This window comes from Prinia subflava, chromosome 9, assembly GCF_021018805.1.
Source record: "Prinia subflava isolate CZ2003 ecotype Zambia chromosome 9, Cam_Psub_1.2, whole genome shotgun sequence".
In the NCBI taxonomy this organism is placed as follows: domain Eukaryota; kingdom Metazoa; phylum Chordata; class Aves; order Passeriformes; family Cisticolidae; genus Prinia; species Prinia subflava.
The window spans coordinates 29,879,082-29,904,968 of record NC_086255.1 but is presented as its reverse complement, the minus strand read 5'-3'; the positions used below and the strand labels follow the sequence as shown (position 1 = coordinate 29,904,968).

The following is a 25,887-nucleotide window of genomic DNA, read 5'->3' as shown; positions in this document are numbered from 1 at the left end:
CAGTATGCAAAGTTCTGCTGATCTCAATGTTCCTACTTCAGTCACAGCCTTTGAAAAACATTAATACCCAACCACCCCTGCTTAGTTAGAATAAAAGATTTCAAAGTACTGCACAAAACCAATACAATGAAACAATGTAAAGAGCTTTTAAAAATAATGCTACTTTGTCTCTAAGGTAGTATTAGGAGGGAAGGAGAGAGGTGAGGTGAGGGTTTCTTCTGGCTTTTCACAGTAACGAAGTGTCAAAACCTAAGCTAAAAATGGCATGCGGTATTTCTCAACAGAGAAACCTTGAATTCAGACAATGCTCATGTAAGCTGATTCATGGAGAAACTTTCTCATCCCGTCAGTGACTTGTGACTCAATGAATAAGTACTGAGAGACACTTGGACAAAATGTGAGCAAACAGGAATGTGTGTTTGTGGGACACTGACCAGCTCTCAACAGCAGATGTTCCTGGCCAGTTGTTTTTCCATGCAACATCACAGTCCCCTGGTCTCCACAGATGCAATGACACAGCTTCCATCAAACATTAACATCTCACAAGCTCCAAGGAGGCAACGCAAAGTTCAGCTCCAGCAACATCATCACTTCAAATTTCCAAGCAACAGAAATGATGGGATTGGGGATTCCTGGGTTCAGATAGCATCCAGACATCTTTAACAGCTACCAGGGTGACTGCTGTGCTTCCATCTCCTGTCAGCTGGCCTCAGCACACTGGACACAGCACCCACCTGGTCACCTTAAAGACCACAAATGGCACAGGAGGGTACTGGGCCTGACACGACGTGTTCATGCCTGACTAAAGCAAAGCAGGCTGGCAGCAACAGTGGCCAAAGCTCAAACCCCAGGGGAATTGTACAGGACCTGGACAGCTCAGCTGATTGCCCCTGACACGTTTGGATTCTCTGTCACTGTTTCTGCTGATAGTCTGCAGCAGTATTCCTCAACCCACAACCTGGGGACTAACACTTCTCTGGAACACACACAGGTCAGTGTAAAAAGACAGCAAATTCATTTCCCCCTGCCCCACCTCACACCTAAAAATGAAGGCAAGTCAGAAAACAAGTGTTCTAACTTTAATTACAGTTTAAAGATAAAAATCTTGCCTCTCCACTGGTAAGTCTGAGCACTGGCTTTTTCACTGAACTGAACAACTATGAAGTACCTGCAGAGCACAGCACTGAATAGAAAATGGTCATTTAAAGAACCACCCATTTATTATTAACAGATAATTACACGCCAAAACAAACTTATTTCAAGATACCACGTGTGTTTTTTTTAAAACACATCCATTCCACAAAGACTCTGACTAGCACAAAAGCGTTTTAACTACATTATTTTAGAAAAAAACCCAACCAACCAAACAAAAACAACTGCTCTTCTTTCAAGAGTTACTCTAAAATACTCTGGTACAGCCCAACTGTTTTGTTATTCCTGTAGAGGAGGAACACCATGGGGGTCAGCTGTAAGTGCATGCACACCATCACTGCAACAGAAACATCCTGTGGTTCCTAATGCTACCAGTTCTACCAACAGCCTCATGCCTCAGTGAGCCTGAATCTCATGGGAAGTGCACAGAGTGACACAAAAAGGACATTTCTTCCAGCCTTTATATGCACCTATTTAACAAAAACATGGCAGGTACTGAATGCATTTGAAGTAAGTGTAACTTCCTGCATTGACACACATTCCACCTTCTGACACCATAAAGTTACAAATTTAAACAGTTTGAGAACTTTGAGAGCCAGGTAATGCTCATTAAGCAGCTCCCAGAGATGACAATCATGTAAGAATGATGTATTTTATTACTGTTGGGCAATAACAAACATGAGAAGCACACAAACCCTATTAGAGGGTATGCTACCCATGCTGCAAAGTCAGCCCATCAAAGCAAGAGGAGGCAACAAAACCGGGAACTAGTCCTTGAGGTGGAACATGTTGACTAAAATACTCATCATTAAACAGCAGTAAAAGGAAACAAATACCTTCCAAAATTTCCACTGACCTCCTCAATGCCTTTACAAGACCTTTCAGGTAAGAATTCTAAGAATGCACTCATTATAGCCTCATCTACTTTCTTTCTAACTCAGTAGGGCAATATGTTCCTAAACTGACAATACTCCTTACACATATGCCAAAATGTACTTGTTAAGGTTTTTATTTCACACCAAAAAAGGGTAATATCAAACAATAGCACCCAATTGGTAGGAGCTGCAATGCAGCCAGTAGAATCAGATACTATCTTCCATTTCTATTTAGAAGATTAAATAGGAAGCAGAAAGCACAAACACCCGTGTTCAGGTAGGGAAGTTTTTCAATTCAGACTCCAGACAGAATAAAGAAGACAAGGCCACTTCCACAAGACTATGTCAGCATCAGATCATAATGCTGTTTAATCCTTAGCAGTGATACACTGTAAAATGGAATCCAGGTACAAATCTGTAAGCTCCTGGCAAGGTCATGAAGTCAGATCTGACAACAGCAAGAACCCGGAGTTACAGCATCTGAAATTGCTGAGTTTGGCCTAATGAGAGCAATGTCTAAGACTTGAGAAGTTGAGTATTCACCCCCCTGGAGGAGAGAGAGCTAAATTTCAAGGCAGTTATTTGGCTCTGGTGGTCTGTGTTATTTCAGTCTCCACACATTGGCACCTTCTAAAACAGCTTTTAAATGTTTACCAGTGGTAAACGGACAGGATTAATCATGCAATCTGCTTTCTCTCATTACAGATCCCAGAACTACCATTACAGGTAAAGTATAAACATCTCAGCTACATCAGGCATCACACATCTCTAAGGTCAGATTTAAATCTGAGGTACTGTTATTGAGAGGCTAGGTTATCACTAATTTAAGGCAACTGAAGCAACACAACTTCAAATGCAAGCAAGCTGGACCAATATTTAGGCCAGACTTTTAATTGCTCAAAAACAGGAGCTTAAAGTATGCCACTGTGATTGCACCAGCATACACTATGTACTACTAGCAAGGTACTTTCTGACTAAGCTTCCAATTTTCTCCAAAAGGAGGTGTTTAAGATCCTCACAGACTGTGTTTCCTGAGCTCCTGCTGCCAACAGGCCAATGGTTTTGGATAAGCCTCAGTACTGGCACAGGTAGCACACAAAATTGTATCTGTCACTCATGATCGTGCTCTCTCTCATGACAGTTGCTCTCTCTCAAGGGATCTTCTTCAGAGCTACAGAAATGTTTTGCCCACTGTTAGCACTGATCTGCAGGCTTCTGCAGATTAGAACATGGCTGCATCTCAGTGCAGAACACTTTAGGTGAAAAGAGGTTAATTTTCTCTAAATTAAGCAGTTTAAAATAGTTTTGCTGAAAGATGCATGCACACAAACAACACTGGACCCATTAAATCTTCTCTTACCTTCTTAGACCTCCAGCAACGACAGTACACAGCCTTGTCTCCCAGATCTTCCATATCAAAGGCATGGACTACCTTGGGGTTATCCTTCTGGATATGGGGGTTCACCATTGCTTTGCAGCATTTGTCTTTAGAGAGGAATTTTTTGTAAGCTAGATATCCAACAGCAGCTGCTCCAGCAGCTAAGGAGACTGCACCAATCCATTCAACTGAAGTAAGAGAAGAAAAAACAAGAGACTGTCAGGTTTTGACCACAACATTTATTAAAACCACTGAGCAGTAAATGTTTTCACATGCTTGGAGCAACACCTTTTTACTTTCCAACAGGTCTTTTTGTTCTGTAGTAGTAATGCTTTTTGCTATTGCTCAGAGTTCTACCTCACCCAAGTCCTTTCTACACAAAGGTGAGAATTAACCTGGCAGAGTTTTCATGTTTTTGTTTTGTTTTTTACTCTTCTATTTAGCAAACTCTGACATTAATATCAGTACTACACTGTTTCAAAGCTCAGCATATTAAACCAGGTGTAAGTACATCCTGTAGCAGCAAAAAAAAATAAAACCTGTGGTGTTTGTTTCAGTTGCAAGAAGTTACTAAAGAAGAGCAGTTAGCACCAACAACCCAAAATCAGGTTTCTCCCCACAAAGGCATGGGCACTGAGTAACTTTTAATAAAATGCATCTTGTAACTAAAAAACCTCAAAGCAGTTGTTTGGCAATGGGGAAATTATTAAACATACTACCACCAGTAACAAAAGCCATCTTAGATTAAATCCCTACTATGGTATAGAAGTAAGAACAAGGATAAAAAAAGATATTTAAGAATCATAGCACATATTTACTTTAACTAGATTAAGTCCTGAATCTCTGCAACACAACTTTCATTAAAAAAATCTCTTGCCACCACTCCTCATCCTCACTCTTCCTCCCTTTATTTACCAATAAAATTTTTGCAGTTTCTTAGTACAATGTCCATTCCTGCAAGAAGCTTTCCTACTTTTTTGTGGCTCTATTGTTTTCTCTCTGTTTCATGAAAATATGCTGGTCTTTGGCTCAAAGGTTCAGGCAGCAGCACCAGGTCTGGTTGTTTCCTTTCAGAGTAACAAGTGGCTGCTCTTTCTTTGCTTTTTATCCACCACTTCTACATACTTGCATATCCTGCAAGTTCTGTTTACAGAAAAATAAACAAGAATTGAAGTTTTAACACATTTACAGAACTTAGTAAAAGTAGAACAGTCTCCAGTTGGGAATTTCTATGTTTTAATTGGATTTGTAAGATGCCAATTGAGATGGCATCTGTGGAGCAAGAGACATCGCAATGTCCAAGCCTAGGAAGAAACAAAAACCTTTGTTAGTTCTTGCTACTTTCCATGACCCGCTGACTTGCTGTACTTCCACTGTGAGCTTGGACTAAAAGTATCAGGGTTTTCTGTCCCTGTCCCAGACTTTGCTAAAATCTGTATCAAGCCCTTTCCTCAGCTGAAGCACTGTGTTAGCTCATAGGCACCACACTGACCCTACAGTCTGGCTGTAGCAGTGTGTGGAATTAAACATCTATCTGCAGTGCCTGCAGCCCTGTGAGATCAGGGAAGGCAGGTACTCCTTAGAGCATTACTGAAGGAGTAAAACATGCAGAAATCCTTCAGAGTTCATTTTCTTAGTGAATCTCACAGAAGAGACCAACATACACTGAGCCTCCCCTGCTAATGAGTGACAAACCCCTCCTGCAACAGTAAAGTGATATTAAGATACAGAAAATCTTCTTTAACATGGAAGAATTTAGGGCAGGCATGTTTCTCTGCTCCCCAACTCCTTAAAACAATAGAAGCCCAAGACCTTGTTGTGAATTTATATGTTTTATATCCAACCAGTGAGTTCTCACCCTTTATTCCCCAGAGTAATGCATTAATTTTGGTAAAGAAGTGAGGAAAATAATTTTTTAAAAGGACTCTATGAAAATCTGCTTTAATTTAGCACAACAGACCAAACCAATCAAAGGAACAGCTACAGTTTAAGTCCAAGACAGCAGCTGTCCCAAGAAAAGCCACTGCAGCACCCCTGCCCTGTCCCACTGGAGCAGGGAGGAGGTGCTCGCCAAGCTCAGGGACCTGCTGGCTCTGACACATTTGAAGTGACCCCTGCTGAAATGTCAAGTGCAGCTACAACAGCAGAAGCAAACCTGAGGGACTGCTGACTGCGTGGCTTTCGGGGAAGCAGCAATTGCAAGGACTGCCCAAGCTGCTCCCAATGCCCTGCCCACGGTCCAAATCCTCAGCTGCATTTTAAATAAGTGATAAGGGCACAGGGGGACCATATCCATTCCCTTATGAAATCTAAGGGGAAAGAGTGACTTCAATGAAGACCACAGGTGGCTCCTGGAACTGAAGCACCCTTTAAGGTACTGCATCTTAAGGAAGCTGATCTTTACCTGTTCTCAACCAAAAGTCCAAGAGAACACAGCAAACAAGACGAAAAAGAATTGGTAATATTTCTGTGACTCACTACAAGCAAGAGAAGTCTGTACTAAAATTCAGCAGCACATTCAGAAGAGCTGTTCTGCACATCTGCAGCCAGCCCAGATCCCTGTGACATCCCCTGGGCCATCCCCATGACTGAGCACATCAGAGCCAGCTCAGCAAGCAGAGATCATGAATTAAATCATCTCATCTTGCAGTGATCCTCTTCTCCCAAGGGCCAGAGCCATCCTTTACACACACAGGCAAGTTGTATATGTATCAACAGCTTCACGTATTTTTTCTTATACTAGAGGAATGTCTTTTCTACTTTATTAATTTTTTTCATCACTTCCCTTCAGCCACCTCACTTTTTCCCTTTCAGGATGGAAAATTGTATCAACCAATAATGCATTAAATCCAGACAGGTAAAGCAGTCTTATTCTTTAAATTCCAGAATTGCTTAATAAATATAATGCAAATTTAGAAGAAATATTTGAACTTATTCAACAGACTCTGTTAAATCATGCTACAGGGTTTCAGAGGCAGCAAGTTTTGTCTTGTTTCACACACAGATCTGGAAAAGCTGGAACACCTGTTTAATCTTGCTAACTAAGTTAACCATAAAATGCACCTGGAAGAAGAACACTTATTTCTAAATACTCTGAACTGTTTCAAAAGACTTCTGGTACCAATTCAATAGTTTGCTGCCAAACTCTTAAGGTCATGCACGAGGCATCTGTTAACAGAGTGACACTGCTGTGGAGTGTCACGGGGTTTTAAATTCTTCCTAAAATAAAAAGCACTAGGAGCAACTTTTGAGTTATTATTAAAGAACTCCCAATTCTGGTATAATACTAAACCACAGTGTTACAAGACAAAACAGGCCTGAGTAACATGGCAGGGAAAAATGATTTTGTGTTGTAAACACTAAAAAATGGAAAAAAGTTTGGCTAAGACACCAGAAAAATCAACACACAAAGGAGAGAAGAGACAGTGGGAGAGATGGAAAGAATGAAACAAATTCAAAGAATGAAGTCCCAGGAGAGCAGGCAGAGCACAGAAGTGAACAAAAAAATCAGAGATGAGAATGGCAGTAATACACTGAGGGATTTATTCTCTTCTGTATTCTTTGGACATATCCTAATGAAAGAGATTTAGGTCAAAGTTTGTCCTCTCTTCTTTCTCTAAACATCTAGAACATTGCTATAGATGCTTCCAGATCTACACTACAGAGGGAATTGTTGGATCTACTAGAGAGCTCTGAGAGACTTTCTCCACAGAAAAATACAAAAACATTTAAAATACATTTTTAAAATAAAAAATACAGAAAAAATTACCATCTGCACCGAGGTGCATGAAGAAACTGAAGTGGTTTTGGCTCCATCAAGATCCTTGTTAAGAACCCAGATCAATTTACATTCTAGGAACTACCAACAACATTGGCAGGAGCTACACCCTGACAAAGTTGGTCCAAGACCATGCTAAGAGGCAATATTCATGTTACCTCTGCTGCTTAGAAAATATTTATTTTATTCAAAAGTCACAGAGTAGTAATTTCAGACATGAAAAACCGTATTTTGTGTCTAGAAGTGCTTGTAACTTTCAAGCATTTTTTCCTAATTTTGTTGCCAATGAAGAGATTATTGTGCAAGAGTTGTTCATGACAGCCCAGCAGTGTCACTGCCCACAACAAAAGGCAATGCTGGAGAAACACATGATACTCACTTACTGAGGAAACATCCAGGATAACTGGGTGCACAAAAAGCCTAACAGTAAAAGCCAAGCAGTCAAGCTGACAAAATCACTTCTACTGCTCCACAGCATCCACAAAAAAATGAGATTATGACTGGCAGGTTAAATTAAACTGAAGCCATAAGGTAAAGAGGCCACCTGAGGGAAAAAGATTGTTGGATTTTGCCAATAAGGAGTAAAAGACAAGTCACCGTGATCAGATCTGTGGTTGGTGTGGGGTCACGCCTGCAAACAACCACACCTCCCAGATAAAAGGCACTGGCTGTGCTACTCACTGCCTTCCAAAGGGCACACATGCACAGAAGCAATTAACTACCCCACTACTACCATGAATTAAATCTCACAAAAATATGCCAAATTTCCTGTGTCTAATTTTCAGTAGAGAATAAATGATTTTCAAAATTTATCAGCCTGAGACACATGCTAGCTGGCGGAAGAACTGCAACCTGCCAGTCACAAGGCTCTGATTAAGTTTAATCTCTTCAGAAGTCACCAAAACCTAATGCTGTCTCCTCCTGAACAGAGCACCCTCCAGACTGGTCCCATCAGCTGCTCCCATGCTTTTCTTAGATAATGAGGATATTTTCCATTTGTTTAGGAGCATGTTCTTCTCCCATCTCCACAAAGTTTTTCTGCTTAATTCCTAGTGTCTAGGAACTGTTCTAATTCTTGCAGGACTATAAATGAGCAAGCTGCCATTGGGAACACAACCTGGATGCAAGCTATTACCAAGTCATCCTCAGGGCTTTGACTATTTTAATAAGCATGGCCTTCCATCACTACAGCCCATTTTAGACTGATGTCTTTGCCACCATCCTCTGTACCAACAGCCTCCAGCCTCCCCCACTACTCGAAAAAAAACCCAAACCATCCGCCCGCTAAATTAAGGGCATAAACCATGAGCAGCTTTGCACGTGGAAAGCAGTCATGCACGTGAAGGTCATTCTTTACAGAGAAAATTAGGTAATTCAGCTCTCTATTCTATCCTCCACCCGGCCCAACTCTTCCAATCCTGCCCGGCTGTGCAACAGCACTCCAAACACACAGCGTTACCTCAGGCACGGCTCAAGTCAATCATTACACAGCGCAAATGTCACCGTTAGCTCTACTGCACAGTACCGGGCATTGAGAGCCAGCCAAAACCTCTGAAATTTACAGGCTTTCACAAAATTTTCACTCAAACAGGTGGAAACAAAAATAAAACGGCGGTGTCTGAGACGGGCTACAGATAAAAGCCGGCGGGCCGAAGCACCGCAAGGGCCCTGCTCGGCGGCTCCGGGCCCTCACACCGCAGGGACGGGGGAAGGGGACCCCCGAGGCGGCGCCGCACACCGCGCTGCCCCTGGCTGAGCGCAGCGGGGTTTCACCCGTGAGCGGCTCCCCCCGGCCGCATCCCGCGGGGACGGGGGGGGCCAGCCCGCCATCTTGTCCCGGGGGTCCGGCGGGGCGCGGGGCGTGAGGCGGAGCCGCGGCCCGAGGGGCGCCCCCCGCCCCGGCCCCACGCCCCGAGACCCGAGTCCGCGCCGCCGCCCGGGCAGCCCGCGCCGCCCACGCCCGGCCCGCCATACCCCGCACGGCGCCGCTCTGCCCCGGCCCCATGGCTCCGCTCCGCACCGCGCAGGCGCCACTGCGCAAGATGGCCGCGGGACCGCCCCTTAAAGGGCTCCCGGCAGGACGAGCGCCCGAGGGAGAGGTGGAGGGGACGGGACAGGGGATGGCGCTGAGGAGAGAAGGGAGGAGCGCACGGGCGCTGACACTGGCCTGGCGCCCGGCACAGCGCTCTCAGCGAGGCCTCCGCAGCTGTGAAATGGGCGTTGAGCACCGCTGTGCGTCCTGTGCAGACACTGGCTCGGAGCGGCCCCGCCGTTCTCTGTGGTGCTGTGAGTGCCCCACAGCCGTGCGAAACGCTTAGGACACATCGCTGTATGAGCCCTCTGCTGCGTAGTAGATGGAGCTGAAAAGTTATATCCGCCGAGTGACAGCCGCTTCGGACCTCATAAGCTTGGGTACTGATGTGAGAATTACTATTCTGTACCTTAAAAGAGTATTACCGAAGTTCTACATCTGGTTGAGGACTCGCTACTTTGGGACTTCGTTTATGGCTGGACTTGATAGGAAAGATGCGTGCTTATATCTTTATAAACAATTCCATGGGTGATAGTATGGATGTTAATGTCTTTGGAATGCATCTTAATGTCTCTACCAACTGCAAGCCGCAGGTTTGTTACCGAACTCAGACCGTTTAAATCCTAAAATAGACAAATGGGTCCACACAAGGCTGAGTTTCTGAACTTTGGGGGAAAATTACGTATACAAGGGGGGATATATGGTAGGCAGTTCGGCAAGGCTGTACCTTCCTAGTGCCTCAGCCGATGGGGAAAGGAAGAGGGCAATATGCAGCCAGGGGTTCAGGATAAAAGGAGGCTGCGCCCTCCCACACGTTGAGAGAAAACCCTACGGACGTGTGCCCCAGTGGACTCTCTCCCTGTATTCGAATAAAGTTGCAGGACTCCTCTGTCTTCTTTGAGGACGCTGGCTTTTCATGGCGTGGCTTTTCTGCTCAATACTTCAACAATCTAGTGCTCGTCATCCATTTAGAACGTGATGCCAGACTTTTACAGTCCTGCCATCGGTGACCATGAAAGCTGCGGTTGCAGGTAACAGAGCCTCAGTCCCCGTTAGAGCAAACAGTGGGGCCATCCCGTCTCTCACCCATGGACACTGGCTTTTCGTGGCGTGATTCTTTCGCACAGACTCGATCTCAGAGGTGTCTTTGAATTTCAATGATTCTGTGACCTATTCAACAAACGTTTCAACCACACACGTCTACTGCTTCTCTCGCACAGCATCACGACCATGACACACCTTTTCCTTGTATGCAGTTTTGAAGCTCACACAGTTACCTTCCTCTTCCTCACCTCTCCGCGTACCGGCGGAAGCCGTAACTTTCATTCCCCCTTGTTCATTAGACACAGACACTCGGTATTTCCCGCTCAGCCCCGCGGCCCCTGAGGGGCGGGACGGGCCCGGCCGCGACCCCCACCCGCGGACTGCGCTTCCCAGCGAGCCCCGCGCGCGGCCGCGCCTGCGCAGACGCGGGGGGACACAAAGGGCACGGCGCTCTTGGCCCCGCCCCCGCCGCTCCCGCGGCGCGCGCTCCCGCCGCCCGCCCCGCCCCGGCCCGGCCGCGCTCCCGGCCCGCGCTCCCGCCGCCCGCTCCGCGCTTCCGCTGCGCGTTCCCATGGCGCTGAAGCGGATACAAAAAGTGAGTGGGGCCGAGCCGTGGGAGGGGGCGGGAAGGGCCCCCTGCCCTGGGGTAGTCGCCGGAGCTGCCCCCACCGCCTGCTGCCGGGGGTTGAAGCGGCGGCCGGAGCGGGCTCGGCCAGAGGTGTCGCGGCAGCCGCTGCCGCGCACTTTCTTTGCCAGGACTCGCCTTCCCCTTCCCGGCAGCCGGGGAAGAGGAGTGGGTGTGAGGCGGAGAAGGGGGGCTCTTGTCGGCCGCCTCACGGTGTCGGGATTGTGAAGGCCCGCGCCCCGGGTGGGTGCTGGAAGGCGCCGTCCGTTCGTGGGGCAGCCGCGGTGCCCCGAGCGGGGCGGGGAGAGCCGGGTGCCCGTGGGGAGCCCTCGGCAGGGCAGGGACAGCGGCGCGGCTGTGCGCGGCCGGGCCGAGAAGTGCTGTCAGCGTAGTTCTTGGTGTGACCTTTGAGCGTATCCCAGCTGCAGTGTTTTGGGCTGATGCTTGCAAGTGGCCTGGCTCAAGAATTCCTGGTTTCCTTTTGTTCGGCAAGGCTGAGCTGATGGCTGTACAGGGTATGGCGGGAGCAGAGTGAAGGTTAGTGCTTCGGCCGGGGAACAGAGCCCGTGGTGTTTGGTTGCTGTTGATGTGCCATATTTAGGCGGCACTGGTGCTATTATTTCTTGTGCAGGATTCCCTTTGGCTCTCGGAAGCTATTGGCGTTGCAGAAATAGGATTCTATAGTGACCGATTAACCCCACAATAGGCAGATTTGCAATACCCTACAGTAGGTACCAATTTATTTGGATGGATTTCTGCTGGAAGCTGGTGGTTTTCTTTGATACTGCAAAGCTTCTGCCTTTACAGGTAGTGCAATTACAGGACAATTTTGTTCCTTCATATCCCATGCTTGTCGTGGGTGTTGCATTTGACCATTATATCAAATATTAACAAATACAGTGGTTTTCTTTACCAATAACTTTATCACGCTTCTGCATATTATAGGAATAGTTTGCCTTTTGTTGCCGTTTCAATTTCCCACCTCTTCTTGAACATCTCCTTACCCCCACGTTTCCAGAAAAGGATTGTTCTGTATACCATCTCTTTCCAATTCTTGTTCAGCTTCTTTCTGCTAAGGTAAACAGACAAAGGGGAAAGTCTGGTAATCTAGTATTTTTGACATGGAGTGGTAGTTTGGGGCTTTCCAAATGAGGTCTTGCTAGAAGAGGATTATTCTTCCTACTTTTATCATGTTCCCTGCCTAACTTTTCTTTCTGCTTTAGAGATGTTCATACATATTGGAAAGCCACAATTTTCTTTAATGTGGCGTTTAAGAACTTCGATAGATGTAAAATTATGGTTACACCTTTTATGTGTCTTTCGTTCTGTTAGCTTTATTAAGTTCTGTTTCTACTCTTTCAAAATGAAGCAATGCTTTCCAACCTGCTGACTGCGAGGTGCTATGAGTTTTTCTGGTTATACAATAACTTCTACCTGAAACATGAAGAGATACTGGGTGAGGACCTCCAAGGAGAGCTGAGATTAAATCCAGAACTAGTTGCTGCTTTGCTTCTAGTTTGGTGCAGAAATGACTGCTGCTGGTTTTCTTTTTGTTCATTAACTACCCTCATCACTCTCTTCTGCCTTTCCAGGGGAAGAAATAAATTCTACTAGAGGGATTTGGCTAGCAGCCTGTCTCTTGAGAAGTAGAAGAGGAAAGGGAATGGCAAGGAAATAGGTTTGTTTCAAATGAAAAGTTAAAATGAAGTGGAGAAGTTTGAAAAGACAAACTATTTTGATGTCACTGTAACACAGAACACTTTTCCTGAAAATCACAGAACTGGAGGTTTAATGGTAGATGAAATGTATTTGTATGTTGGTGTATTTATCTTGTCAGCTTCTCTGGTGTTTCAGACTGGCTGTAAAGGTTGAGAGTTATGTTGTGTCCCAAGGATAGGAAGGGATAAGATTTGGAGTAGGGGAAATGCTGTTGTTTCACAGAGTGCCTAGAGGAATTTTTTGGAGAACGAAACTGTCAGCAAACACAGTGGTATTGCTTGGAGCTTGTCAGTCTAGACATACTGTCTGAATTCAAGTTTGGGTGGGTTTAGGGTGGTTCAGGATTGTGCTTAAACAAAGCCAAGGGATTTTGGTGGCAAGCTTGAGTGTTCACAGTAATTTTGGTAATTTGTATGTTCAGTGTGACATCACCTACAAAGGAAGCAAAGCTATAGTAAACATATTTTTTGTCATACTGGTTGGGACTCTGATTTCTAAATAGTATTGCCATTGGGATGTGTCACTGCCTTTGGCTGATCATCTTGGAGGGACTCCTCAAAGGATAGCATGTGGACTTCCAAGATTTCCAAGAATTTCCCTAGTTACAGAAGGACATATTGTGCTTTTAGAAATGGGCAGCTGAGTAACCAGTGAAGAATCTGATCACTGCACATGGAGATCTGTTGTTCTTAGTGCAGTAGGTGAAATAGTGAGGACATGAAGCCCTGCTGTGCAGGCACTGCTGTCAGCAGTGTCTCCGTGACAAACTCATCTCAGAGTTCCTCAGAGAGTTGAGGGTTGGGGGTTTCTTACTCATCAGAAGCTGAGGATCCTGTGTTCATTTACCTGTAGTGCTTTGCTTTGCCATTTTATGAGAGAGGCATTGAATTTCTGCACTGTCAAAAAAGTATTGGTTATGCTGTGTGTGATGTTCCTTGGGGCAGTGAAAGAACACCACATTTTTGTGGGCATTGTAAATTCCAGATGTTGCAAATGATGAAAGCAGAACATAGTGTAGGTTTTAGTTGGGAAGGAATATTGTGCAAAGAAGCCTTTATTCTTGCCATTTCTGGGAAGTAAGATACCCTGACTTTTGTGAAAGGTGGAAAATAATCCAGGCTGCCAGGTTCTGCAGAATAGTCTGTAGGTCTCAGTTCTGCCCATCTGTCTTATGCAGAACCATTTTTCTGGGGTTTCTGTTGCATGTTCTTTGTTCACATATCTAATTTGCAGAGTTTGCCATCCTGTTAGTTCCGTATCACAGCTGAGATTGGTTTTGGTAAGTCCTGGCCTGGGTGCTCCTCCAGTGTTAGTGGGAGGTTGATGTGCTTGTACTTTTGTTAGAGGCATTTAAAAAATCAGACTTAAAGATTTTAGAAGACATTTTAAAACCAGAAAGGAGGAGATAGATTTGAACACTGCTTTAAGAATAGCTGTTGTTTGTATATATTGAACATAGTGCTTGATTGTTTTTCTCCTACATCTCAGTAAGAATAGAAGCATTCAAACCTTCTGTTGTTTCAGTGAACTGTATGTCTCTGTGGTTCAGTATACTTCATATATGTATAGCCTAACAGGACATACTAACTTGAAAAGTCATGTTAAAAATCACTTTTGTTATTGTAAACTGACTCAAATACAAATTATTGATATTTGTGGTGTAGATATTGACTTTAAAACCACAGTCTTTAGATGGTAATCGACATAACAATGAAACCTTTTTGGCTCTAACATAAAATGTTTGAATTTGGTTTCAAAACCTCAACTATGATACTACATATTTTAGCAATATTTTTTTTGCATTAAAATAATGCAAATAAATAAAATATTTATTACGGACTAATCTTATTGCAGTAATCTTATTATAAATATATGATTTATATTCACCAGATTTGTGAAGAAACAGAGAATTCTTTAACTAGTCTTAAGTATGATCACTGTGGGGTTTTTTGACAAATGGTTCCAAGCAGCAGTGCACGCATGCAATTGGCAGGAAATTCATCTGTGGTCTGCAGTGCTTTTTGTGTAAGAAATTAAGAACACAGCTGACAAATATAAATCTATATTTTAAGTAATAGTGTGGAGAAAGGTTGTGGTTTTGTGTTGTTTGGAGAATGAAAATAGCTTTTAGTAATACCGTCTGCAGTTTATTTTAGTCTTCAGATGATCTGCAGTCTTTTTTCCTGAATTTTTTTTAGACTGAAAAAAGACATGTTTAGGACTTCTATGCTGAGAGCATTTATTTCTTTTCACCAAAGTATCCTTTACAATGTTGTTCCAGTAGCTTTTTGGGAGAGAAGCCTGGATGCTAATCAAGCATGTAAGTGTTAAATTAGCCTGAAAATTGGTTAAATTGGTATGAAGTCTTCAACCTCGTACTTTTATGAAATATATCCTGTATTATTCTTTTACCATGGGTGTTAGTCTGCACATTCAGAAATGTCTCCAACGTTTATAGCTTACCACAGCCTGTTTTTTACAGCTGTTAAACTTGAATTTTTGCTTCATGCTGTATACAGGGTTCTTCAGGAGTGTGTGTGGTGCAAGGGAAGGTGATAATTTGGGGGCTTTGCCCATCTCCAGTAGTATGTGAACCATTAGTGTTCTATTCTACCCTGAAATGTTCTGTATGAGAGGATTAGAGGATTTATGCCTAGCACTGTCCCCAGCTTAGGTATTTTTCTCTGTCCACGTTTATCCTGGCTGTACTGGGATAGTGTGGCACGTGGTGGAGCTCTTGAGAGAAGCTCTTACGCTGTCACGTTCATCAGTGTTTGAAATAACTCGTTCCTCTGGTGCATCTCTTGCAGACAGAATGTTGGGTTTGTGTATTTTCATAAAAGATGTTGCACCAGTGTACACTGTAATTTATAGTGGTGACTTTGTATTTTTAAAATGAATCTGCACTGCTTTGAGCTACGATCCTGTTTGTCAGCATTATGCACGTCTTGCACCAGCATTTCCTATACCAGTGACTAAAGGTACCCATGCAGACCCTTGAAGTGACCAGACCTGCGTCATGCAGCTGCAGGGTAATAATCCAGAAAGCTTGGACAAAGCTGCTGTAACCAATGAAATTAAAATTACAGGGGAATCTCTAGTGTTGACTGTGCAGTGCCTCACAGGCAGTTATCGAGGTTTCAGCAGATTAAGCTTTGTGAGTCTTCAGGCTTGTCCCTTAACTAAGCAGAGTTTTGGCTTTCTTCTAAAGAGCATGTGTGCTTTGTATAAAGAATTCTTGTATTCACTCTCTCATTCTTTGGTGAATATGTAAAGTCATGAAGAAGTTTTTCTACTTGTGTTTAGAGGATCTTCACTTCTGTTCTGCAGTGTTCAATGCTGGGCACTGGCAGTCAGTCTGATTCAGGGACATCTGAGTGTCTCCTTGCCCCTTTCAAAGGATGTAGGAAAGCTTGAAGCCTAAATCTTACAGCTCTCCAGATAACTTTGCTTTGAACCTAAAGCTTAAACAGCATAATCAACAATATAAGTCTGAATAATTCTTCATTTTTATCACAGCTTGATCTGAATTTCTCTATGTAAGGATTCAAACTGTTCCTACTGTTGGATCATGTTACCACTTGTGTTTTTAAACCACATTAGTTTCACATATGGATGTGAAATACAGCTTGGATTTGCTCTACTGATTTTGAAGTTTGATCTGGCTCTGTGTTTCGTAGCTGCAGAAGCTCTCTGAATGTATTTGTGAACATTGCTCTCGTTCGGTAAAGTTGGTTAAAGAGAACCTTTTCTTCTTTGTTGTCAGGAAATACTAATAACAGGAGTTTATAGTTCTGGGTCTCATCAGTGTATGATTAAAAATATTTGCTAGGGATTTTTTAATCATGAATAGATGTCAGTGCCTTTTTAGCTTGAACAAATGAAGTGTGTACCCTTCTTCTGGGGGCCCACAGACTGGGGAAGGAGCATTCCCCAGTTCTGTTAATTCTGAAGTACATGTGTGCATATGAAAGAAAACAAATTTGTGTGGTTTGGGGGTATGTAAAGATCTTGATGAATACATCTGGCAACAGAAACACTGTTACAGACTTGTGACTCTAAGGGGTTGTCCATGTGGAATGTTTGCATATACTTTAGAGACTTTCTGAAAAGTTTAAGCTACATGCTTTTTCCAGATACTGCCTTGGATTTAGTAGTGAGTAATGACTGTTATAAAATGCATGACTGTTAGTGTGAGTTCTCTGTTTTGGCACTGTCATGTACCTGTTTGGTTTCAGCTGGGTTGTTTTAGTGCCTGTACAAGACTAAATCTTCTCTTGTTAGGTTGGATCTTGAGTTGCAAATGAGAGAAGACAGTGCCTGTAACAGCTCTGCTCTGGTCATGTTTGTCCCTGGTGGCTGCTGGAAACCTGAGATTTGTTGACTCCCTGTGTGTACTGGCAGTGGCTTGGACATAAATAGCTGCTTCTCTGAATCACCCCTTAATGAAACTCGAATCCTGCGATTAAAATGGGAACTGCATTTCTGAAGTGCCTTTATTAGTGAAAGTCTAGCCCAGAGTGTTGTTTCTGGATCAGCAACAGTGTCACCAACAGAGTAATGTCAAAGGGCAGACAAGCAATGCCAGCTGACAGCCTGAGCTATTTCAGTGTATGAAAAAGTGTCTCTCTTGTTTTAAATCACAAGGGTTGTGAGAAGTGACTTCAGAGCAGTTGTAAGAGACGGTGCAGTGCTTCTCTTTGATTTCAGGGCCAAGAGTGGGCCTGTTAGTCTGGCTGAATTTAGGTGTCAGGACCACAGTAAACTGAGTTGAAATATTTACTGGATGTCATAAATGGAAAAATATATCACAGCAGTTGAGAAGTGCAGATTTTTAACCCCTCAAATTACATGTAAGGCCTGATCACACTAAGCACACCAATTCTGCACTTGAGTTAAACTTAGCTCCAATTTAAACCTTGATTTTTTAAGTAGTTGCCTTGACTAATGTATTTTGAGTAGAAATGTTTCCAGTGTTACTCCTTAAGGTAAACTCACCGCCCTGCTTATGTCTATTGTTGACTTAAATGTGCATGTTTTGAGTAAGGGATTGAGTTAGTTGCAAACAGTGATTTAACATACATCTTTTAACTTATCTCAAAGAAAGTACTTCATGTAGTCATTAAAGTTCCTACAGCACAGTTTATATTAGCCTAGAATTGGAAAAAGTTGTTTGTCCTTACTACAGTAAAAGTTCAGGCATCAAAAGTAGTATATTGAATTAAATGATGAAAATGAACTAGCATTACTGCCTGTCTGGTTTTGTGTTTGATATAATGATGATAAACCAGATCAAAACTGAGCTGGTTTTGTGAAATCATATAACAATTTTAAATCATTTGGGATTGTGTGGACTTGTGCAAGAGAAATAAATCAGCTGACCACCAAAAGCTCCTCTGAGTGCTTAAGTTTTAACTTGGGAGTTTTTCAGTCATCATTAAAAAAAAGGCATTCAGGGAATTGAATCAGGTGTAGAGCTAATAGTTTTTTCAATCTAGTTAGGACCTTTTATATTATGTTCATATATCATCTCCAGGGGGGCTGCAAACATTTTATGAGCCAGTTTAGCTCAGCTGATGTCTATAGACTAAGACAATGCAGAAACTTTTGTAAAATCAAAAGCTAAGGGAACGATCAGATTAGCACCTAACTAAATTAAACTATGAGTTTACAGACTAATCAAGAAACACTAATCAAAAAACTTTGTTTTGTCTCCTTCAAGTATATTAAACTTACTATGAACTTGGTTGCAATTCAGATATTAATTTCTAGCACAGTGTTAGCTGCAGGCCATCTGGCAAAAAATCTTCTTCAGTTTCAATGGGCATTTCAAGTGTTGATTGTTTTATCAAAATAGCACAAAAAGTGCCCACAGGTTTAATAAAACCGGTTTGTGTTCCCACTTTTGAAGGGAAGCTGCCAAGTGCTATGGATGTTCATGCCTTTCAAAGATCTCTGTGTTTCTTGCAGGAGCTAAGTGATCTGCAGCGAGATCCACCAGCCCACTGCTCTGCCGGACCTGTTGGAGATGACTGTAAGCTCTCCCCAGTACATTTAGTCCATTTCAGTTCTGAAAAGGCTCAGAAAATCTCTAATTGTTGTATCTTTTTGCCTTTCAGTGTTTCATTGGCAAGCAACTATTATGGGACCTGTAAGTATAGGAATCGTGGCCCTTAAAATGTAAGACCTTGCTTCTCTTTTTGTTACAGAAGGATTCATTTGGGTTTCTGTAAACACAGCAGCCCCATTCAGCTGTGCTGTGTACAGCTTAAAGCTTTAGGGTGATACTGTTGTTCTTGGTAGTCTGGTTCCAGTTGCTTTCTGTAACTCCTCAAAAATCCCTCCTCTTCGTGAAGTTAGAGATAATTAGTAATTAGTGAGCTGTGGTGTTTGAGTTGCTGATGTGGGCTATAAAGCAAAGAGCTTGATTTTCACAGATGGTCAGATCAGTTCTGGAAGATTCATCCATCTGAAGGGAGGAAGAGTGGGTGAAATCTGATATTAAAGTTGGTAACTAAACAAGAGTGGAGTTGCAGAGGACTTTTAGATGGATCTTATTTGGTAGCTGTGATGTGACTATGGCAAAAGCATATGGCTTTTGGAAACTGCAGGCCAGCGGTGGGGTGCTTTTCTTGGGTTTTGAGTTGAGAATATTATGACTCTTGTGAAGGTAATGACATAAGAAATTACAAAAAAGCTTAAAACCAGAAGGTTTTGAAGAAAGACTGAGAAGAATTTTAGCAAGAAAAGTAATAAAGAACAACATGATCTGAGGGAAGGTGTGCTTATTAATATCCTGGTAAGAAGTTTTTATTTCTAGTGTTTTCCTTTGGCATTTAATAATTTGAAAAGAAGCATCTCTAGTTTGAAGAGTGAGCTGAGTCCCTGTGCAAGGTGAAATGTTGAGATAACACTTAATCCATTAAGATGCAGCATTAAATCATGGAGAAAAGTGGAAATGTGTCTGCTTTGAGAGTAATTCTCCACTGTGATCACAGTTGTTCTGAAGCAGTGACAGATCGGTCACTAACTTGCCTGTGGTGTGCTGGAGTCTATTGTTTGCTTATACTTTAGAGACTTTCTGAAAAGTTTAAGCTACATACTTTTTCCAGTTACTGCCTTGAATGTAGTAGTCAGTAATGACTGTTATAAAACGTGTCCATGGCCCAGGAGCAGCTGTTTTCTGTAGTATGCCAATGCTTTTGCCCCTTTGTTTGAGCAGCAGGCATGTTGGCATGTCCTTCCACACACCCAGGCCTGCTGCCCCTTGCCCTCTGGCACTGCCAAAGGGGGAATGGCAAAGCAGCAACGAAGAGTTAACAAAAGCTCATGGGCTTGTTGCCATCAGTACTGTCTCTGTCCTGAATGGCTGTGATGACGTGAGTGAAGGAAATACTATCACATCAATTTTGGCTTAAATTCCATTTTCTTCTCCAGCTTCCAGTTCATATTCTGTAGTGGAAAATACTGTTTCCTTTGCTTGAAGTGTCTCTGGTTATGGCTAAGAATGAGCACCTCTTGTCAACCTTTCTCAGCTGTGTCTGCAGAGGTGCAGGAACAGAACACTTCAGATATTGGTGCTTTATCTTGGTAACAAAAGAAATTGTTTCCTGATGGCCCAAGGGAAGCACAGGACTAAAGCCTACCTTAGAATTCACTTCCTATGTGTGAAAGTAGGGTAAGATAATAAATGTACAATTTCTTGTCAAAAGAAATTTCTATTTCTTCTCTTCTGCCTGTGGGTATCATCAATTTGTTTTATATACCTTGCTCATAAAACATAGACTGACTTCACTTTGCCTTCCTTTTGACACTGCACTTCTCACCTTCAGCTCACTTTAACTTTGAAAAATCCATTTGTATGCAAGCAAGAGGTCCTTTCAAACCTAATTGGAAGTACAGTGGCAATCCTGAGGTCATCTAATGCTGACTTAGCGTGGATTTTCTCTAGGAGAAGGGAAGCTCCAAAACAGCTGAAATAATGTGTTTTATTTGTTTTGTTTTGTTTTGTTTTTCTCAGCCTGATAGTGCATATCAAGGGGGAGTATTTTTTCTCACAGTACACTTTCCAACAGACTACCCTTTCAAACCACCAAAGGTAAGTCCTTTGTTTTAAGGAAAGAAAGTTTTTTGGTCAAAGTTTATTCTTTGAGGCTTAATTTTGGAAGTTAAACTGGAAAGGTGAGCCACAGTATTCATGTTCATCTTGGATGCAGGTGAGACTGTAAAAAAAATTGTGTTGGCAGATCTGATATGACTGGAAAGGAAGGGATGATGTTAAGGATTCCAAATGTAATAACCCATATCTGATGTTATTTTTTATTTATTTTTTATTGCAGATTGCTTTTACAACAAAAATATATCACCCAAACATAAACAGTAATGGGAGTATTTGTCTTGATATCTTGAGATCTCAATGGTCACCAGCTCTGACTGTTTCTAAAGGTAAACTCTGACTTGATAATGCATTTATGAAGCTGCATCCACTGCCATGGCACTTTTTTGTGTATTATTGCACTGTCTTAAAGGTAGCAGTGGGAATTCATTTAACCTGCATGTTTCAGAAGAGGCAAATTCCATTGCAATTCTTGGTATGATCCAAGATCTTGGGCAGTTTGTTGGGAGTGTCACATTACAAAAAAAAATGCATGGGCAGCAAAGAAATATTCTAAACCAAGTTGGATAAGATAATAAATGTACAATTAGTCTGAAACGTGATAGCTGACTGTGCATGCTGAATGGAGGAGAAACTGATGAGCAGGGCTTCAAAATCACAACCTGGAAGTGATTGTGGAGTCCTGACACTGAGGTTGTGTGAGCTTACATGATTGCCTGTTGATGACTCTTTGGGTTGCCTGAGCATCCTTGTGTGGAATAAGTTCTTAATTACACTTTATTTTAAAGTGAGATCATTTGTTCTGGTTTGCATTCCTTTGTAAGATTAATATTTTAAAATGTAGCTCCCTTCACAGTCATCAGTAAAAGATTTATTAAAATAGTTTCATCCTGTAATTAAGCTTTCTCAAAACTTCAGCACTGTAGGTTTTTGGAACATTGAGTTAACAGTGAAGCAGTTCTGCTGTTGCAGGCGTTTTTTGTCACTTCAAAAGCTGCTTAAAATGTGGGTGCTGTTCTTTCCCCTCACTTCCAAGTGCTAAGGCACACTTAGTCACACTACAGAAGTTTCTCCTGTGACTCAAAAGGTCAAGCCATATCACATCTCACGTCCTTGGGAGCTCTCTAAGCTGCGTGCCAGGGTCATTGCACTGGGGTACAGGCAAGGAGAAAATGGGAATTGGACTCTGTGCAAGGCCAGTTGCTGCCCCTCCTTGGAAAAACAGCTTCTCATGCTTACAGGCCTGTGCAGTAATCTCACAAGCCATATAAAATCTAATACTGTTTCCTGAAGTCATTGCTAAAGACATCCATTACACTTATGTGTAATTGGTATTTTTTTTTCACATAATTAGTTGTTTTATAGCTGTCCAAAAATTGTCTTGTTTCTTGTTATTAAGCAAATGAAAATTGGCACTTAGGTTTAACACTTGGCATCTACAACTGAAAACTCATAAAATTTTTAGATCTTCAGCATTTTTGTATCTCTACTTGTTGAGCACTTCCTTGGTTGTAAAGTGGAGCAGTCTGCTGGGCTCATGTTCAGATATTTATGTGCTTTTAACTGCTTGCATGTTATGTATTTCATAAACTGGAAATCAGCTCAGTGACTCATGGAAGTTTCTCTTTTCCAGTCTTTGTTTAACTGAATCAAAAGTTTACAGCATATTGTAACACCTCTGACCATGTGTGTGACCTTGTATTCTAACCTGATTTTCTAATATTACTGGCACTTAACACAAGTCAGTATTGAAGTGGCTGAACTTTCTACTCAGTCTATTCTAAAATAGGCTGAGTAGAAAGCCTACCTATTCCTAAAATAGGTGCGGGCTCTTGGGGAACAAGATAAAACAGGAGGAAAAAAGATATTTTACAGTATATTCTATGGTAGCATGAAATTCCCTTTCACAACATATATAGAATTATTTAATTGTGTACTCTTGTATGCATAATAGTTCTGGCTGTAAAAATAAAAATTGCCTGAAAAGTATGGCCTGGAAATGTTAGGAAAAAAATCAAACCTCCTTGGTTCAGTACCAGGAAATTGATATGAAATTCTAAGTGAATACCTTTATTTAATGCAGATCAAGTATTTCCCAACATGGAAGTCACACTTAGGTAAAATGTTCTTGTGCTTGAGAGAGTAACTCTCAGCACAGAAGTGGAAAAGGATATGCACATATAGAGTACTGCATGACAATGTAATATTAATAATATTAGTTACCTTAACTGCAGATGGAAGGCTTAGTTTGAGCAAATACCTATTTGTAACTGTGCAGTCTCCAGTTTGGCTGATGTTCCTAGGGCAGGGTGTGGGAGAGAGTCTTTACAAAAGGTTCAGGTTTGTGGTTGCAGATTCCCTGGGGTTGTTTCAGGTGTTTACTTCAGCCCCTAGGAAAAGGATGCTGTATGAACATTTCTGGGCAGAACTGTTAAATGACAGCTTAATACTAATATCTGTTCTTCTTCTAATACCCCCTACCACCCTCCTTCAGTGTACTGGAATATGTTAAAGGATTTTAGAAATAAAGCAAACTAACTTGTTTAATCTAGTGTCTCTTTTATTTAGTTTTATTGTCCATATGCTCCTTACTTTGTGATCCTAATCCAGATGATCCTTTAGTACCAGATATTGCACAGATCTACAAGTCAGACAAGGAAAAGTGAGTATAACATACATCATTGTGTGTGTGGTCCTTGCAGATGGCTGTCTGCTGTGCATCTTTGATATTAACTTTAGCAATACTCTTCTCCTAGATTTCTACAGGATTAGCTCTTTAAATATTGAGAATAGCAATGCAAGTAGAAAACTGTAGGCATACACAACTGTTGGAAACTAATTTTTTTGTACTTAAGTTACATAAAACCCTCACACTTTTGTGTAACATCTTAGATTTATTGCATGAAAATTCATTTTCCCAAATATGAGTTATTTGTCACTACTGCAATCCTCTGGTTGTAAAACCTGTACAGCAGATTTTTTGACTTTTTGTTTAACTGCCTGAGTTGTTTGGTACCTGTTTTTTAGTGTTGAGCCACTGGGACTTCTTGCAGTGGCCACATGTCACAGATCCAGAAGATTTGAGCATTGCTTTTACCTTGAGCCACAACAAAGGAGTGATGTAGAAGTTCATGGATGTCTGTGCTCTAGTATTTCTCTGCCTAGACTAAGAATTATTAAAATGACCTTTTTCTCATAGTTCAGTGTCTGCTATAGTCCAGTCATGTTCTGAAGTGCTTGAAAGCTGTAGCTCATTCTGCAAAGTAGATTATGTTCGAGTTGAGGATGTTTGGGCATCAGCTTCTCTCCATTTGTGGCTCTGCTTTTTTCCACCCCCTACTTACTGGTGATTCCAGCTGCTGTGCCTCCTGCTTGTGAAGGAAGTGAATGAGGGATAGTTTTCTGTCTCCAGATCTCAAAATTTAATCATTGCTAGGGAAAGTGAGAAAATACGTAGTCTTGACTCTAGCTTTATCTTCTTACAGTGATAACCTTTCACATTTTTTTTGTTTTGTCTTGGATTTAGGAGATGAAAGATATGGCTGGTTACCCCTGAGCATTTATCTATGAGTATTTTATTAAGTTAAGATCCAAAGACTTGTATGGTAGCATATTCTTAAGAAGAAAAACAGTTAGTACACGAGTTGCTGTGCTGATCTTAAGAGTTAAAAACTTGTCAGTGTTTTTCTCTGGACTCAAGAAAGTGAATCCAGTCTGAAGAGTAGAATTTAGCAAATATAAGGAGCAGAGGGGAAGCTATCAACTCTAAGGACATTTACCCTTGGGGTTATGGAATGATAAAATAATCAGCTTCATATCAGAAGGAAAAGACCCAAGACTTAAAACCTAGTAAAATTATTTTTCAGAAAATGTTCTTTTTGAGTTCTGAAATGCAGCTGGCAGTGCAGAATGGGGAATAAAATCCCAGCTAAATATACTGAATTTTATTGAACTAAAAAGTGTAAACTTTGTTAGACTCTTAATAGTATGTGGTTTTAGGAGTAATGACAACAAATTCCTGTTAAGGTGCAAATAAGGGAACCAGTTGTGAAACACAAATGAAGGATGCACAATGCTGTGCAATTGAATGCAAACCTGTGAAGCTGTGATAGGTTACCTTAGAAACTGAATGTATGATGGATATATGCTTGGCTTTTAGACTGTTTTAATGTTCTTTGACTCTGCTCAGAGGTGCAAAGCTCAGTAACACCTGTAGAAAGTAAATTTGTGGCCATTGTCAGTGTATCACTAACAGCTCTTCACTTAATGCCTTCTTTCTGCACGTACAGATACAACAGACATGCAAGAGAATGGACTCAGAAATATGCAATGTAAGCTTTTGAAGACATTTTCATACACCACAGAGTACTGTAAATTCTAGGTTTTTTCAAAATTAGAAGGAAGTGGAGCACACTTTATGGTTTCAATGTGACACTCCTTGAATTTTTTTTCACCCATGTAAGTGTGTTTCTGGAGCAAGAGAGAACAAACTTCTGGAAATAACCTTATGACTTTGATGAGAATATTTATCCTCTTTGTATGCTTTGCAGAAGACATTTATTATAGTTTCTAAGAGTTGGACACCTGCATCTTCAGACTGCAAGATCTATAATTCTGTTGTAAATCAAGGAAATTATTTTTGCTGGAAGAAGTAGCTGTTTCCATGTGATGAATACTGTGTGTGTGTCACTGAAGTGTGTTGTCTGTTTCACAAGTGTGTTGAAGTTTCTTTTTGTTAGTTCTCTTATATAATTTGTCATTTTTTACTGTATAGACTACTTTATTTACAATGTAAGTCATTTCATTTTAGACTTCCTTGTGCACAGTATTGATAAGATACAACTGCTAATAGTGAAAATAATTGGAGTATCTCACCCATTAGGATATTCTGAAGAGTGACTGCAGACTTCTTAAAACCTACAATGATCTTTGCACTGTAAATCTTTGTATGCTGATTATTGAGAAACACTTGGTTTTGATTCTGTTGCATACTTGACTTAATTTGATGGCAATGTGAACTAATTGCACTGGTATGTAGAGAGATATGTAACCATTTTGTTGCTGTTCACAACTGATTTTTGATGTGGGGGCAACATAATACTATCACAGACCTTTTACAAATGCAGATGTAGCCTTTTCCATATAAATAAAATACATTTTCTACTTTC

At 41.7% G+C, this 25,887-nt stretch overlaps 2 protein-coding genes across 6 annotated transcripts in view; one reads left to right on the top strand and one right to left on the bottom strand.

Annotated features, from left to right (window-relative positions):
- The window catches only part of CISD1 (CDGSH iron sulfur domain 1), a 13,568-nt gene extending 2,736 nt beyond the window's left edge, over positions 1-10,832 (bottom strand). Inside the window, exons 1-2 of one of the 3 annotated variants that reach the window (XM_063406133.1) lie at positions 10,508-10,832; positions 3,388-3,593 (exon numbers count right to left, since the gene is read on the bottom strand). In XM_063406133.1, coding sequence (XP_063262203.1) covers positions 3,388-3,593; positions 10,508-10,832 — 531 coding nt within the window. Of the gene's footprint in view, positions 1-3,387; positions 3,594-9,157; positions 9,312-10,454 lie in introns of those variants that run through there. The other 2 variants (XM_063406135.1, XM_063406134.1) reach the window with 2 other exon arrangements.
- UBE2D1 (ubiquitin conjugating enzyme E2 D1) lies at positions 10,732-25,887 on the top strand. Of its 3 annotated transcripts, none has more exons than XM_063406136.1 (7): positions 10,732-10,854; positions 18,574-18,637; positions 18,723-18,754; positions 20,624-20,701; positions 20,943-21,048; positions 23,288-23,381; positions 25,009-25,887. In XM_063406136.1, exons 1-7 carry the CDS (start codon positions 10,831-10,833, stop codon positions 25,052-25,054), a joined length of 444 nt encoding a protein of 147 aa, XP_063262206.1. In that variant the 5' UTR covers positions 10,732-10,830; the 3' UTR covers positions 25,055-25,887. The 3 variants fall into 3 exon arrangements, with proteins under 3 accessions (XP_063262206.1, XP_063262208.1, XP_063262207.1); XM_063406138.1 differs by lacking the exon at positions 10,732-10,854 and adding an exon at positions 10,879-11,127; XM_063406137.1 differs by lacking the exon at positions 10,732-10,854 and adding an exon at positions 11,169-11,421.

Coding starts and splice junctions, on each gene's coding strand:
- UBE2D1 (XM_063406136.1), top strand. CDS start 10,831: ATGGCGCTGAAGCGGATACAAAAA. Junction 10,855..18,573: donor CGCTGAAGCGGATACAAAAA/GTGAGTGGGGCC, acceptor TGTTTCTTGCAG/GAGCTAAGTGATCTGCAGCG. Junction 21,049..23,287: donor AGCTCTGACTGTTTCTAAAG/GTAAACTCTGAC, acceptor TCTTTTATTTAG/TTTTATTGTCCATATGCTCC.